Consider the following 14,280-nt stretch of genomic DNA (forward strand, 5'->3'; position numbering starts at 1 on the left):
TTTCACAGCGCTATGCGAGTATATTTAGATGATTCACACCCAGGCAAAGCTAAATAAAGTTGTCTGGTTTTTTTTTCTCGTTTTTTTGAACATTTCCCTATTACCATTTCAATGATGACCCATGAACCGCGCATCTTAGAAACATATGTATCACGAGCCAAGATGTGTAATTGATATGCATATTCTTGGCAAATTAGCGAGACACAAAAGTGGCTCCGACATTTTATGCAGAAGTTAGAAGGAGATTTGCTGTCAGAAATGCCACATTTGAGACTCTGATGGGTCCTATCAAAATCTTGTCAAGGAAAAGCTGAAAATCCAGATCCCATTTCATTTCAAATCTTATTTCCCCTTCATTAAAAATGTATCTGAAATATTTAAAATGAATATTTGTAAATCTGAAATGTATAAATCTGAGAGGAAAATAATAAAGAAAAAGTTTAGGATTAATATTGTGGCATAGTACTATAAATTTACATTACAGGATTTTGAAAGCTGATGTTGTATTTTAATTAATAAAAATATTCTTGCTTTTATATTATTTAATATAATTGTATTTCCAAATTAAGATAAAATATGTGGCTTTAATCCATGCATGTACAAATAAAAGTAGCAAAGCGTGACATTTAAATACATGAACAAATCCAGCCATTATTTTTCGATCCTATTTAATAATAACATAATCATATATATATTAAAAATCACAAATCCACATATATATAAAATAAAATTTTGATTATTTATTAATTTTAAATTAAGAGGAAGACATTTTTAACTTGGGGAATTTAGGTCAAACATGATGCCCTTAAAAAAAATGAGCCAAAATATGTGATTTATTACTCTTCTTTCATTTTATATTCACAAAATGTATTTATTGAATAGACTTCTGGGACTTAGAATGTTACATTTTTTATTTAAAAAACTCTTTAATGAATGGTGATAATGTCTGTTCAACTTTAAAAATTCAAAACTAATCTAAAACTGTCACATACACACAAACACACACCTACAAACGCGCGCACACGCACACACCCATACAAAGCCGAAGAAAGAGTTCATCTCGGGGGCAAAAGCAAAGTAAATAGATGATATACATTTATCCTTTTTCTTCCAGGTGCCGTATTTGCCTCATTTTCATTTAAAAACTTGTGGAGATAATACTTGTCTTGGTCTTGCTGTGAGTGGAGTACTCGCAACTTCAGGGTTTTTTTTTATCTAACGAGACGGCGGTGATAGGAGAGGGGAAAAGATGGTGGGGGCCGGGGCAAGTCGGTCAATTTAATTCCTGACGATCTGAAAGAGGTCAGGATCATTTCATATAGCCCTGGCTGAGCAGATCATTACCAGTCACAAATCTGTTGGTTACATGGCAAGGATTTATAGCTAAGTAAATAGGGAACCGTCATAAGTTCTGAAAATGGCGTGTTGGCCCTGCGATAATGGCTAAAGGACGATTTAATAGAGTTCGGCATTTATTCGTTATCTGTATGCGGACAGAGACTGAATTGGCACTATCACTCATTTTTTTAATAATGTGGTAGGCTACCATTGCACATTTTTTTTTTTTTCCCTTTCTGTTTCCTCTGCATGCAACACACGCACACACACACACACTGTCAGCACACACAGACGCCACACACAAAGCAACAAATGCGCACACATTTTTCACACACGAACACTATACGGAATAGTTTCGATTTCAGTCACAGCAGAAGGCTTGGCCACAAGAGATTGTGCTGGTTTGAGCCGGCATGGACCAGATTTTACAGGCTACAAAGGAAGCAGATTACCACTTGTATCGAATTCCGTATTGGATAAAAAAAAAAAAAATCTTTTGTTTGAAAAAAAAAAATTGCTGATTATCATAACAGAAAAATTGCAGCAGTGCAATTTTGAATACTGGCTGGCATCACAAAAACACAAGGAACTACGCTCATGCAGGAGTAATTATACCATTTACAATATTCTGTATTTACTGCTGTATCTCTCGAGCAACACGAGCATCACTGGCCAGAATAAAGAATGGATGCCAAAGAAAAAATAAAGCTAAACAGGAAGAAACGAGAAAAACAGCTCACCATGCCCCTCATATAGTTTTAACAAATCCTCCACAAGGACTTGCAATCAGTCAGGCAGCACAAATGAGCTAGAACAAGTTTTGTTTGGTATCCATTGACTGATGGCAGAGCTGTGGTGAGGGATCGCAGGATCTGATGGGGTTTTTTTCAAGCCCCAAATAACCACATTCACAGTGTCGTTTTAAACTTTGGCCTCTTCAATAATGCATTCTTAGCGGGAGTTGTTGCTTAAGTTAGAAAAGAGTGTTTCCTCACTAAAGTGCGCCTTGTTACTGCCGACATTTTCAAGGGTAAGAGCTCTTTATAAAAACATGGAGCTATACTTGTTTACCTCCCACATTACAGATATTGACAATATTTTTTTTTTATTTGCACCACTCACTGAAATGTCACAGAAATATACTTATGATAAGCAAAAATGATGCAAGAACTATTTTTGACATGCTTCTAAAATTACAGTGGGATATGCTGTGGCAAATGCAAGATTATAATGTGTGAGTTTCTTTATTTTTCAGTCAGTTTTTGTCGAGCACAGGCTCATCCTGAATTCATTATTTATGACAAATTTCTTTGACTGTGTTTACTAGTTTTGTTATAAATACAGGAGAGGGAAATTTAGGGAGTGCAGTATTGTTTTGTTGTTGTTGTTGTTTTGAATTTTGGTATAAGATAAAAGCAAATGTTAAGTCATAGTTTTAATTTAAATAGATTTTCCTCCTATATTGTTCACAATGATCCCAAATAAATAGTTTAAGTAATTGTGGCCTTAAGTCTCCTTTTACAGCTACTACCTTTGTAATAGTGACCAATTAAATATTAGATTAAATTAATTAAAATCACTTTACAAGGCTTACACATCAAAAATGCGTCCTTCCTCTTTCTCTTCCAAATGTGCTGCATTCCTACGTGAAGCCTTCCTCCTCTGCAACCCCAACTTAAGAACAGGCCAGGGAATCAACCTTTTAATTGTGATTGGGCATAATTAATGGCAAATGGGATTACTGCCCTCCCTTACATGTCTGTTTCATTATCAGAGATGCAAGAATTTCCAGGACAGGGAATAGGAATAGCATTTCTTATTTACTTCACTTTAAATTTGTTATTCTCTTTCATGAAAAATGTATAGCTATGCTAAGATTCATTTTTCATGATCTATGGTTGTCCTCATAATAAGCAGTACTGTATGTATACACAATTGTAGCCTTACATGGCTTTCCATGCATACGCTGAACAATCTGCACCTTTAATGCGATTGATAACAGACATTAAATATTGACAGCTTACCAGCATTGATAAACAGCGATGCAAAATAATGTGCCTCAGCATTTTTATAACTCGGTTCCAAAAGGCACACCGTTTCCTTTTTTTTGTTCGTTTTGCAGAGAATTGCACAGTGACAGATGAGAAAATTTCGCTCAACATTTAATCTTACTATAAATGTGCAAACCAGATTTTACTCATTCGTTCTTTTCTCTCGCTATATCAATTTCTGTAATGTGACTTCCTTGATAATCTCGGTTGATTCTGCGAGTCGAACGATCCATTCCCTGTGCTTGTTTAATGTGACAGCAGCAGGACTTGATCTTTGTTTGTTCAAAAAAAGTCAGCCCAAGCGGCGTGTTTAGCTCCGTTTAATGTGTTTGTCTTGTGATTTCCAAATGCTAAACATGCAAACAGATAAATCGTCAAGGTTAATTCTCTATCCAGCCATATGACTGTTTCTGCTTTTTTTAAAATCTATCTTTCACTTTCTCCATCCTTCTTTTCTTCTCCTTTTTGCTCTCACGATGCAGTTGGTAAAGTTGCGTGAAGAGGTAAGTGCTTTTCTGATCTAAGAATTTAAGTTCTGCTTTCCGTATGAAACTACCTATTTGCCCTCCTTTCTTTGTTAGAAAATTAGAACCACTCATTTGGACACTTTCTGGATGTCTGATTGAACAGTTTAGAGGCCGAACCGCAGATAATGAATTTACTTAGGGCCAATCCCTCAAGTTCCCCCTCCTATAAATATCCGGAAGTGAAGATGAGATACTATTTCTGACGCAGTTGTTTAAGGGCAAATATTAGGGAATCAAACTCAGAGTTCCTTCAGTTATTGGGACCAACAACTTTTAAGAACTTGATCAGCTTTTGAGTTTTGATCAGGAATGGCAGCTTGAAACTTTTTACTGTTCTTTAAATATCTCAATATGAGGCCAAAAAAGCTGCTTGTGCAGTAAAAAAACACTGAGGTTATTTTTTAGTGATTTTTGTTATGTGTTTAAGAGTGCACATTGTAGGCTAGTATTTGTTTTGTGCTTTTGATTACAAATGAAAGGAAAGAGATGCTTAGTAAGATGTTGGGCCACCACATGCCGCACCTTGGCTTTGATTGCACAAGTCCCTGGAAATCTCCTGGAGGGAAGGAACGCCATTCTTCCAAAAGATACTCACTCACTCATTTGGTCTTTTGATGATGATGTTGGAGAGGACTAACTAACACATCAATCCAAAATCTGCCAGAGATGTTAATCTGGGCTGAAGGAATTCTGAAGACTATAGCATATGACTCACATCCTTTTTAAAACTCATCAAGCCATCCACTGTCCCTTGTTTCCATAGACTGTATGTAAAAGAAGCCTTAAAGTTAAAGTGACAATATTCACCGTGGTATTAAATTGGTTGGATTTAGTACACACATGCCCCCATCTCACTTCCTTCTCTCATGCACAGGAAACTTTTATTGTAGTGACCAATTCGATTTTGTACCAGACGATAATCATGTTTAGTTCTTCTACAAAGTTTGATATTGAAGTACAATGACTTGATTTTGAAGCTGGCCTCAAGTGGCCATTTGAGGAACTGTAGTTTGAAACTTTTAGTAGAAAGGTTGTGGATTATCAGCCTTTATAGCATATCAATGTACAAAACAGCTAAACTATTGTTTTGACTTAGCAGAAAAGAAAAGTTAGCTACAAGGATACAACTTAAAGTTTAGATAACAGGATAATTTCGAGCCTATATAAAGGTCTTTTGAATCTTGAATCATATTCAGCTTAATACATTCAAGCAAAATGGCAGAGGAGTGGACAATAATGTGGAGGTTTTAATAGAAATATAGCATCTCAGAAATGGAGGGAGTGTGCTTGAAGAATTGGATCAGTTCTTTATTCCACTCTCTCAGAAATCTTGCTATAGTGCTGACCCCCCCATCTGCTGGAGAAAATGTGGAAACCAAAATGCAAACCACAACATTTTTTTTCTGGATTGTCAAGTTATTAAAGGGAACTTGAGAGAGCTACATAGTGCCCTGCAAGATCATTTTAATTGTGAATTCTCCTAGAAACCAAGTTTGTCTGTATAGATCTGTTTTTATTTTCACAAATTTATATTTATGTTTATTCTTTCTTCCCTCCTTACCTCCTTTGGTTTCTGCATATCCAAATATATTGTATATATAGGATTGCACGTTAATAATAGTAGCAATGATGATGATAAAAAATGAATAAAACGTTAACTGCATGCAGAAACTAGCATCTTTGTTAACTCATTAGCTTACCATATTTGAAACTGTATGGTATTGATATATGTAATTATTATAATGATATTTTAAATAGGTGACTTATCACTAAATACTATATTGTGCTCGAATCATGTTAATGTTGTGTATGTTGTCTTTATTATTTACTGGAGTATCGATACTTCAGGTTAAATTGAAATGTCTTATAACTGTTTAATTACATGTCGAGCCTTTAGAGTTTGTCTTTTCTTGGACTGCCCAGTAATGCTACTAATGGTAGGTTCAACATCAGCTTACCTTAATTTGAATGTAGTCATTGTCTCATTGTTGATTAACCGATATTATACACATATTTAGCTTTATATTGTGCATGTATTCTTAAGTCTATATAAATTGTATTTAGCGCTCAAAGAGGCAGGTTCTTTAGTTATTGTAGGTTACATTATATTGTTGTCCTGCCCTGAACTCGTCTTTGTAGCTATAGTTACAGTATGTTGTTAAATGTGCCTTCGAGTGAGACTTTATTCAAGAGGGATTCTGAAGAAACAGAGTAATTCAGTTCCTATCAAAGCATCTCCATTCACACCTATCCATAATTTAAAGTGCCAGCTTGGCCCAGATGCCATGTTATTGTGCTTTTTTTCCTTTTATTTAGCTTTACTTTTGTTTCCCCTTCTTCTACCGACTTTTTTCAGCATTTCCTCTTAGCCTGAGGGTCAGAAGACATCTTGAGTTACCTCACCTGTCTACCCTATTTGGAATGGTCCAGTCTGTGTAATCGGGCTTGAATCTTTGCCCTCGTCGCCATTGCAGTCTTTTACCCTTTTGCTCTTCCTGCATTTGAATCAAAGGCTGGCGCAGCTTATACACACTTAAGCCTTGCTTTTAAAAAACTGCACTTTTTTTCTTCAGCTGAAAAACATGTTTAAATATTTAGCACCCATATTCACAGCTGTTTGACACTTGTAATTCCTCGTCTTACAAGTCCCAAACAAACGGCAGAGAAGATCACACAGTCAGTCTGAATCACAGCTGTCATCATTATTCACTTTGACTCTCCCCCACCCTTATTGAAATAATAAGGAAATCATCTGAACTTTGGAAAATGGTGATAGTAACCGCCTGTGTTTGATATTGAAAGAAGGCAGGAGAAGGAAAGAAGAGGGGAGAGATTTCTTTTGAGCTACAGCTGCATTGTTCTGGGGCTCCCTGTTAATAACTTACAACTGAAGAGTGTTTCTTGACGCAAAAAAGCACAACAGAAAAACACCATTTTTGTGGTTCCTAAGAAGATCTTTGTTCAAAAATGTAGGTGTCAGATGAAAAGGCATACATACATAGGTAGGAATGGTGGTGGTGGCGGCGGGGCGCACTGGTGCACTCTCAGATGCACAATATTTATCATATATTATATTTTAATCTTTTGCTAGAAGGCTCCATGAGAGGATCAGGTATGATTTGTGCTCTGTGCATGTCTTTGCCTTGTTCTGAGGTTTTTACAGTGGTTATATGAGAACCGCAAGGGTCAAGTCTTGAATTGGGACAGTGCAGCACACCAGCAGCAACTTTGCATTTCTCTCAGTAAAAATTGCTGACAAGGATTGCTTGCTTGCTTGCTGCAGAATAAAAACAAATGGTTGAAAACCTGAACAATTCCACTATTTTTGGTCCTGCAACATTGGAGCAATATTGCATGACTGTGAGAGATACTGCATTGTAATTTGTATCTCTTTATGTATAATCTCTTTATCTGTGTTGACTGACTGTGGCAATGCAGTGAATGATCTTTAGTTTAATTTGTACACGTTCCTTTTCATTATTTTCCCTGGTATCATCTTGTGTCCATGGCTGGATTGTTCCATTATTAGGGCTATCATAGTCTGCTATTACTGGATTCTTAGTGGCTGAACTTTAACCCTTTCCTTCAGGTTCTGTCACTGTGAAACTCAGGATGCATTATTCTAATGATCACACACACACACACACACGTATACTACCACTGCCACCACTACCAACCCCCCCAGTGCCCCCCCTCCCTCCCCTCGCCTCCACCTCACACACCCAACCCTCCCCCCGGGCCTAAAAGAAGACAGAACGAGGGAGAGAAGAGACACAGAGAGAGAGAGAAATTCAGGAGGATAAAGCTTTGAAGTGGCTTTCCATCGCAGCGAGTCTGCCGGCCGTCTCCCCGAGACGTGTCACCTTTGCCGAGAGGGAATAGGAAAATCACGTTTCGAATGGTAATGATAACATACTAATCACTTGAGCTCTTTGAAGAACCCAGGGAGTGTGCTACTCTGTCAGTATCCCTGGCTGCCTCATGCTCCCAGGCACACACAGGCACTGCAGCCGTGGTCTAGGTGTATTAGCTTAAGCGTTGCATGTCAGTGCGTCCCCTGCATCGCAGCTGATCCATAGGGGCTCATTATAGCCCAAGCTTGGTATCCGTTTTCTCCCACATGTATACTGACACCATATCTGTTGGTGCCACTACCACTTCCACGCCACCTCCAAACCCCTTCTACCACAACCTTTACCAAAACCACACCACACCTTGCATCCAGCGCCGCTCGCCGTCTACTTATCAGTTTCCTACCGCAAGACCATTTTATCACTCAACCACCCAACCCGTTCTCCTATCGCGCCATCCCTCCCCTGCCCTCCCTTTAACTATTAAAAAGTATCTCTGCAATTTTAAATGACATCTGTCAGCGGCACAAAGAAAAAGGAAACGAGGGAAAGAAAAGAGTTCAGAGGGAGTTTTCTCCTCCCTGCTCTTTTCCCATCCCTCTTGTTGTCAAAGTTTGAAAAGTGTGTCGTTGACTTTTTTTTTTTCTTCCCCTCCACATTTTTCATTTCCTCTGAGTGATTAGCTGGTACACATTTTGACAGCCAAACCAAAACTAGAGATTTCACTTCTTTCCCTGTCCCCTTCACTCATGTGATGGGCGTGAAACCCTTGTCAGATGGGTGGCTGTCATTCATTGGGTTGTTTTCCTGTGTCAGATGTGTTAAATCTGATCAGTTTCTTAAGGTTGCGCATTAGAAAAGCCGTCACAACCAACAGCATTCAAGTAAACATTTAAGTCTTCCATGTTTATGCTGTTTGATTGCAGATGGGTTTAATGAAAGCTCGGTCTTATATTGGTTTTGCACATGAAGTGTCTCAGTTCAGTGGATGATGAGGGGTTGTTTTTAGTATGTATGTAAGTGCATCTTTATATGTTATAGGTGGCTGGTCATTTTGGACTGGCAATTCAGTTTGTAAGGCCACTACGACAGGCTTTAAAAGGCAGCTCACAACAGTCACCAGTTACAGACTTTTTAACTAACTTTATCTAAGTTTAATTAACTGTTTCAGCCTTTCAGAGAAAGCTTTGAATAAGAGTCTAAAAAAACTGTAAATTTCGGCATTTTAAAACTACCACTATTTTAACTCCACCAAAGAAAGTGAGAGCCCATAGTGGACGTCCAGTCAACGGATGAGCTCTTTTCTTGTCTTGCTTGTTATATAGGAGCTGTTTAGGAAGAGAAGAAGCCAAAATCACTGGTTTGCTTGGTATCCTAGGAACTGCTATCAGTAGTTTGTACTCGTATACACGTGATATTTACAGCCTTAGCTTAGACCTTGATACTCACAAACACCCTCTTTGGAAAATAAAAAAATCACATTGCAGTCTTAATAATTTATGAAACCCATCTTTTCTTGCTATGCTAGAGGTTGTGACTAGAGGTTCCTCCAGTTGGAAAACATTAGCTGGACCCGGTTTTGTTTTACCTGGACAGTTCTTTAAATAAATTTGTATTTCATCTTAAGGCAAGGAGCTAAAACAAATTAACTGTCCTGGGTTGTGAAACAATATGAGGAGGCAGCAAAGCTCCAAGTAGTGCCGCTTTTTATGTCCAAGATGAGGCAGCAACCTTTTTTACATGCATTTGCTTGATATTCCATCAGGACACAACACATTGTCATCCATGAAGGTTATTGCCAACATGGTTGTATTATGTTGTCGCTGTGGATGTGGTCTGTCTGCTTAGGTGACAGCGTTGATGTGTTTCTTTGAAATGGGTCCCAGCCCTCTCAATCAATTTTTATTTTGTGTTTGTTTCTCCAGCTTGAATTCTTTTTTTTCTATTTATTGCAGAGAGCACATCTGTTGGACAACACAGAGAAGCTGGAAAGGTCATCACGGAGACTGGAGGCCGGCTACCAGATAGCAGTAGAAACTGGTACGTATTCTGTTATGGATTGGAAAAGGAGTGGGGCGGTGTTGGGTGGGGGGGTTCAAGATAGTGCTGAGGATGAGTGAGCGACAGCAAATTGTCTTGCTCATATGCGAGGTGGGTGGGTGTGTGTGTGTGTGTGCGTGTGTTTTTGGAGGGTGGAAGGAGGGGAGTCGGTGGGGAAAAAAAACCTCTTTCCTTGACGCCTGATGACATTTTCGGGAGCACATCAAAGGTGAGCCAGGGAGGGAGTGAGAGAAGTGTACAGGCGACAGATCGGGCGCTGCTTCTCCTTGCTCTGCTCCTGAAGAAAATTCAAGCATCACTATGGCTCAGTGTGTATGCGTTTGTGTGTGTGTGTGTGTGTGTGTGTGTGTGTGTGTGTGTGTGTGTGTGTGTGTGTGTGTGTGTGTTATGTATGCATGTGCATTTGGTGGGTGGTGCTGTGCTTTTTTTTTCTTTTTTTTTTTCCTCCACAAACAGATAGGGGGTCTATGAAAATAAACAATGTCAGCATTCCTCCTGAAGTTCTTAATTCAGGAGCGTACAAGAAAGAAAATAAAAACATATCACTTTCTAAATAAATCCTCTTAAAAACACACAAACCTTTTTTTTCCTCATTATCAAGGATGGTTTTAATCTTAAAATAGGAAAAAATCTCATTGGGATCTTAAATAGATTTAACCAGTTAGCATATTTCTTTCCCCCCCCCTCCCTGTCTTCCTTCCTGACAGTCACCACATTATTGAGGCGCAGTGTATTCCTCAGAGATATATCAAAGCTCATTCTTGAAGTATCAACCAGCTTTCTGTGGCTTCCGTTGTAGTTTTGAAAAAGTTTGTCAATTTACACTATAATCGCGGGGCGGCTGGTGTGCGCGACATCGACAGATTTAATAATTCAAGTCAAGGCAGGTTTGCACGGAGACCACTGGCTTTTGATGTTCCCTGTAACTTGCATTCACAAATTCCTAAATACAATCTGCATTCTCTGCCTAAAAATGTTGATTCAAATTTCCGAGATGATTCTGACGTTATTAGAGTTTCTCGATGGTGTCGAATTCTGCAACAGCCGGCGGATTTTTGTTCCGCCCTGCCGCAGCTTTCACAGTGACTCGTTTTGATGTTTTGCCTCACAGCTTGGTTGTTGGTGAAGAAGTGTATGGTGACTTAGCAGTGTTGAGCACCTCCTGTGTCCAGCGGTTTCTCCCGCTGTAGTCAGCCACATGCCCCTTGACCCTGTGTCACCAGTGGCTGTCTCATCCACTGTGCGTGCAGCTAGCTAAGAACAATGCCCGTTTATCCTGCCTCGGTCCCACACACGTGGCTCGGTCCACACCAGCTGTGGGGTATGTTTGTGGTTTGGTGGGGAAGCTTCGCCCCGTGTCTTTAATCCATGACCCCTTCCTTTATTCTGCTGTCGATACCAGCCCTCCGCTCAGATGCACAACCTGAAATGGCGATGTCTCCAGGTCAGCTAGAGAATACATCTAAACAAGGAACGTAGATCCACGCGGCATACGCAGCTCTCTACCAGACTAATCTGCCAAGCTCTCAAATTTAATAAAAAGTGTTGGCATGAACATTCGGAAGCCAGATTTATCTACTCGGTTAATACAGTTTGACAGAGTTCACCATCTGATCCAAAGTTCTTTTATTTCTTTTTTCTTTTGAATTGTTCGCCCGTTTCAAATGATATATTTTCTCTTGTTGTCCTACTGTGATGCATTACAACGCTTCCCGGACATCTTCATATTATCTTGCACTATTTAGTCCATACTCCTGCCAGATTAGTGAGTCACACAGTACACTAAGGAAACTGGATTTGTGTTGAACTTGGTTATTTTTACAGCCCACCAAAGATTCCGTTTATTGTTGTTTGTTCTTTTTTCACATCATCAAGTACAAAACAAAATAAATATCCAAGTCCTGCAAGTACTAGGCTTTATTCATGAGCGTTATGAAATGCCATTGGCAGTTGTTGTGGAATAAGCTTTGTGTTTTCAAATGCAGGTGTGGCATCCATGGATATTTAACAAGAATAATTAGAGCATTAAGTGTTTCTCCAATCAGACATTCTCTAGTCATACTGTAAATGCTACTCTTGCCACACATCTCAACTCTTCTTAGACATCTAAGCCCTACTTTTTTTTACCAAGAGCAGTTTAGCATCGTTATTTTGCAGTAATTCAAAGTTGCATTCTCCATCCACAATGACACAGTAGCCCTTAAGAACTACAATTGACCAATGGGGGAAGTGGAACTAAAAGACATTATATTTCAAAGAGATAGATCCTGAACAAAGAAATGGCGTAGAAACTCTTTGCCCCCTTTTCTCTTCACCGCCGACAATATCTCTCTTAATGACCAGGAACAAAAAAAACAGGATGCTTCTAGGTCACATTTAAGGAGAAAAAAGAAGACTCTTAGTTCTAAGAAAAGATGAATCTTGACACAGTATCATTTTATCATAGATATTTTAGTTTTTTCTTCTTCTATTCTCAGTGTCTCTAGTGTATTTTGTGAAACAAAGGCTTGCCAAAAGCAGTGAGAGCCCTCAGAGGGATATAGAGGAGACTCTTTGGGCATGCAGAGCTATTTACCACACGCACCCTCAAGAAACAGGGTTCTCTGTTTGTCTCATAAATAAAGTATAGAACTTCATTAGTGAAGAGCACTGACTTGAAAGCCCAGGCATAGAGACATGCAGACATGGGGGCTAGCCCAGTTAAAGAGGGCAGTAAATAAAAAGGGAGGGCATGCAGTTAGCCAATTTAAAGACATTTGAGTCAGGGGCATTTGAAATGCCCAAACGTGGAGGCTTGTCAAATTTTGGAGATGTTGTTAAATCAAAGACATGCTGGATTTTAGTCCTTCCCGCCAAAGCTGAAGATATTTTGAATGATTCATGATGCTTGTTTAAGAATGAAAATAGCATGTTGTCCAACATATCCATGTTGCAATGATTTGTTGCCTTACCTTTCTATTCATTAAAGGTTAGAGACTGATTAGCAGTTTCTGAAAAGATATGACTCTATAAAAAATATATATGTATATTTAAAAATAAATTCCGCTTTACATAGTAAAAATTTAACTCTTAATTTAAAAACTGAAATATTAATTTGTGTTATCTCAGCAATTAAAATATTTGATGGCGCTTTATTGCACTTTTGTGAGGACGTCAATAGTTTAAGGTTGAAATGTAACTTTGTAATAGCAGAATTCATTTTGTTAGCATGTTTGTGTGTTGCAAAGAACCGCTAAGGCGAGCGATCTAGCGTAATTCTAAAGGTAATTTTATAATAGATACAAGTTTACTGTAAAAACAAACCAGAGGCAGTATTTAAAAAGTGTCCAGTTCAGTAAATCACGCATTAAATATTAAGGAAACTTACTTTGAAAATTCATCCCTCCTTATGCTTTTCACAAATACTTTAGCAATGCCAACAAAATGAGCCGCTGAAACAAAGACGAGCACAGACAAAAGTATTGCTGCTCTGCATTTTAAAGGTGGCCAGCAAGAGGCTGAGACACTTCTTCTTAGGTGAGTGTTCTTGGTGTTAGGAGCCTGTAATCAATCCTGCAAATGAAAACAGCTCATTAGGGATTGATTTCAGCCCCGTTTAGATAAGCAGAGAGGGTTGGGGTACAGCCCCCAGGGGCCCCAGCCTAGCCCAAAGTTCACACCATGCCAGGTAGAGAGCAGCACTGCAGGCTATCAACTTTATTAGGATGGAGATAAGCTGATTAGACCTTGTCAATCAAAGGTGCCAGTGACTCAGTCATGATCCAGGGGATTTTTCTTTCTTTCTCTCCCTTTTTGTCTCGCTTCCCACTCTCACACTCTCCCTCTCTTTTTTTGTGATAAATCATTGAAGCGACCAACAAAGTGGCAGCCATCGCTGGGCTAAGCTAAGCAGCCCTGCAGTTGTCACCAAGGCAGACGTGTGAGGACCCTGTGATGATGTGACGACTATATTAAAGAGTACATCAATTTGTTTTAGAGCAGTTTGATTTTCAACTGCAGTGGTATTAAAAGAGGGGTGGGGGGGCAAAAGAGGGGAGGGTGAGCACGTCGGCGTCATCGAACAGGATTCCAGTGGCAGAGCAAGGGGTGCTGGGACAGCGAGAAATAAATAGATAAATGACGGAGTGACGAGAAATAAATAAATATGTTTTTGTAAACATTAAAAAAAAAATCTTCATGGCTCTCGTTTGAAGCAGAGTGTGGCTTTGAGTCTTGCTGAGAGTCCATGGGTGCTGGAGTGGCCCAGTAACACAACACACATTTGTCCCGACTCTCTATCTCTCCCTCTCCATCTTCGTCTCTTTCTCTGTGTCTCTCCCGCTCGCTTTATTTCTCCCTGTTCCCTGTAAAGATCAGACTCGATGATTCTTTTGGTGCTGGGCCACCAAAGCGTCGCCTCAAATCCATAAGCAAACACTTAACAAATGACTTAGCCGGTTACGTTTATGAACA

General features: G+C 39.1%; 1 protein-coding gene across 3 annotated transcripts in view; it reads left to right on the forward strand.

Annotated features, from left to right (window-relative positions):
• vti1a (vesicle transport through interaction with t-SNAREs 1A) overlaps positions 1 to 14,280 on the forward strand; it is a 116,370-nt gene that overhangs the window by 26,131 nt on the left and 75,959 nt on the right. For 2 of the 3 annotated variants that reach the window (XM_084937594.1, XM_084937592.1), the window contains exons 5-6: positions 3,872 to 3,892; positions 9,723 to 9,807. In XM_084937594.1, coding sequence (XP_084793720.1) covers positions 3,872 to 3,892; positions 9,723 to 9,807 — 106 coding nt within the window. The remainder of the gene's footprint in view (positions 1 to 3,871; positions 3,893 to 9,722; positions 9,808 to 14,280) is intronic. The other variant, XM_084937593.1, reaches the window with a different exon arrangement.

This window comes from Perissodus microlepis, chromosome 8 (assembly GCF_051167445.1).
Source record: "Perissodus microlepis isolate ML-2025 ecotype Zambia chromosome 8, ASM5116744v1, whole genome shotgun sequence".
Taxonomy (NCBI): Eukaryota; Metazoa; Chordata; class Actinopteri; order Cichliformes; family Cichlidae; genus Perissodus; species Perissodus microlepis.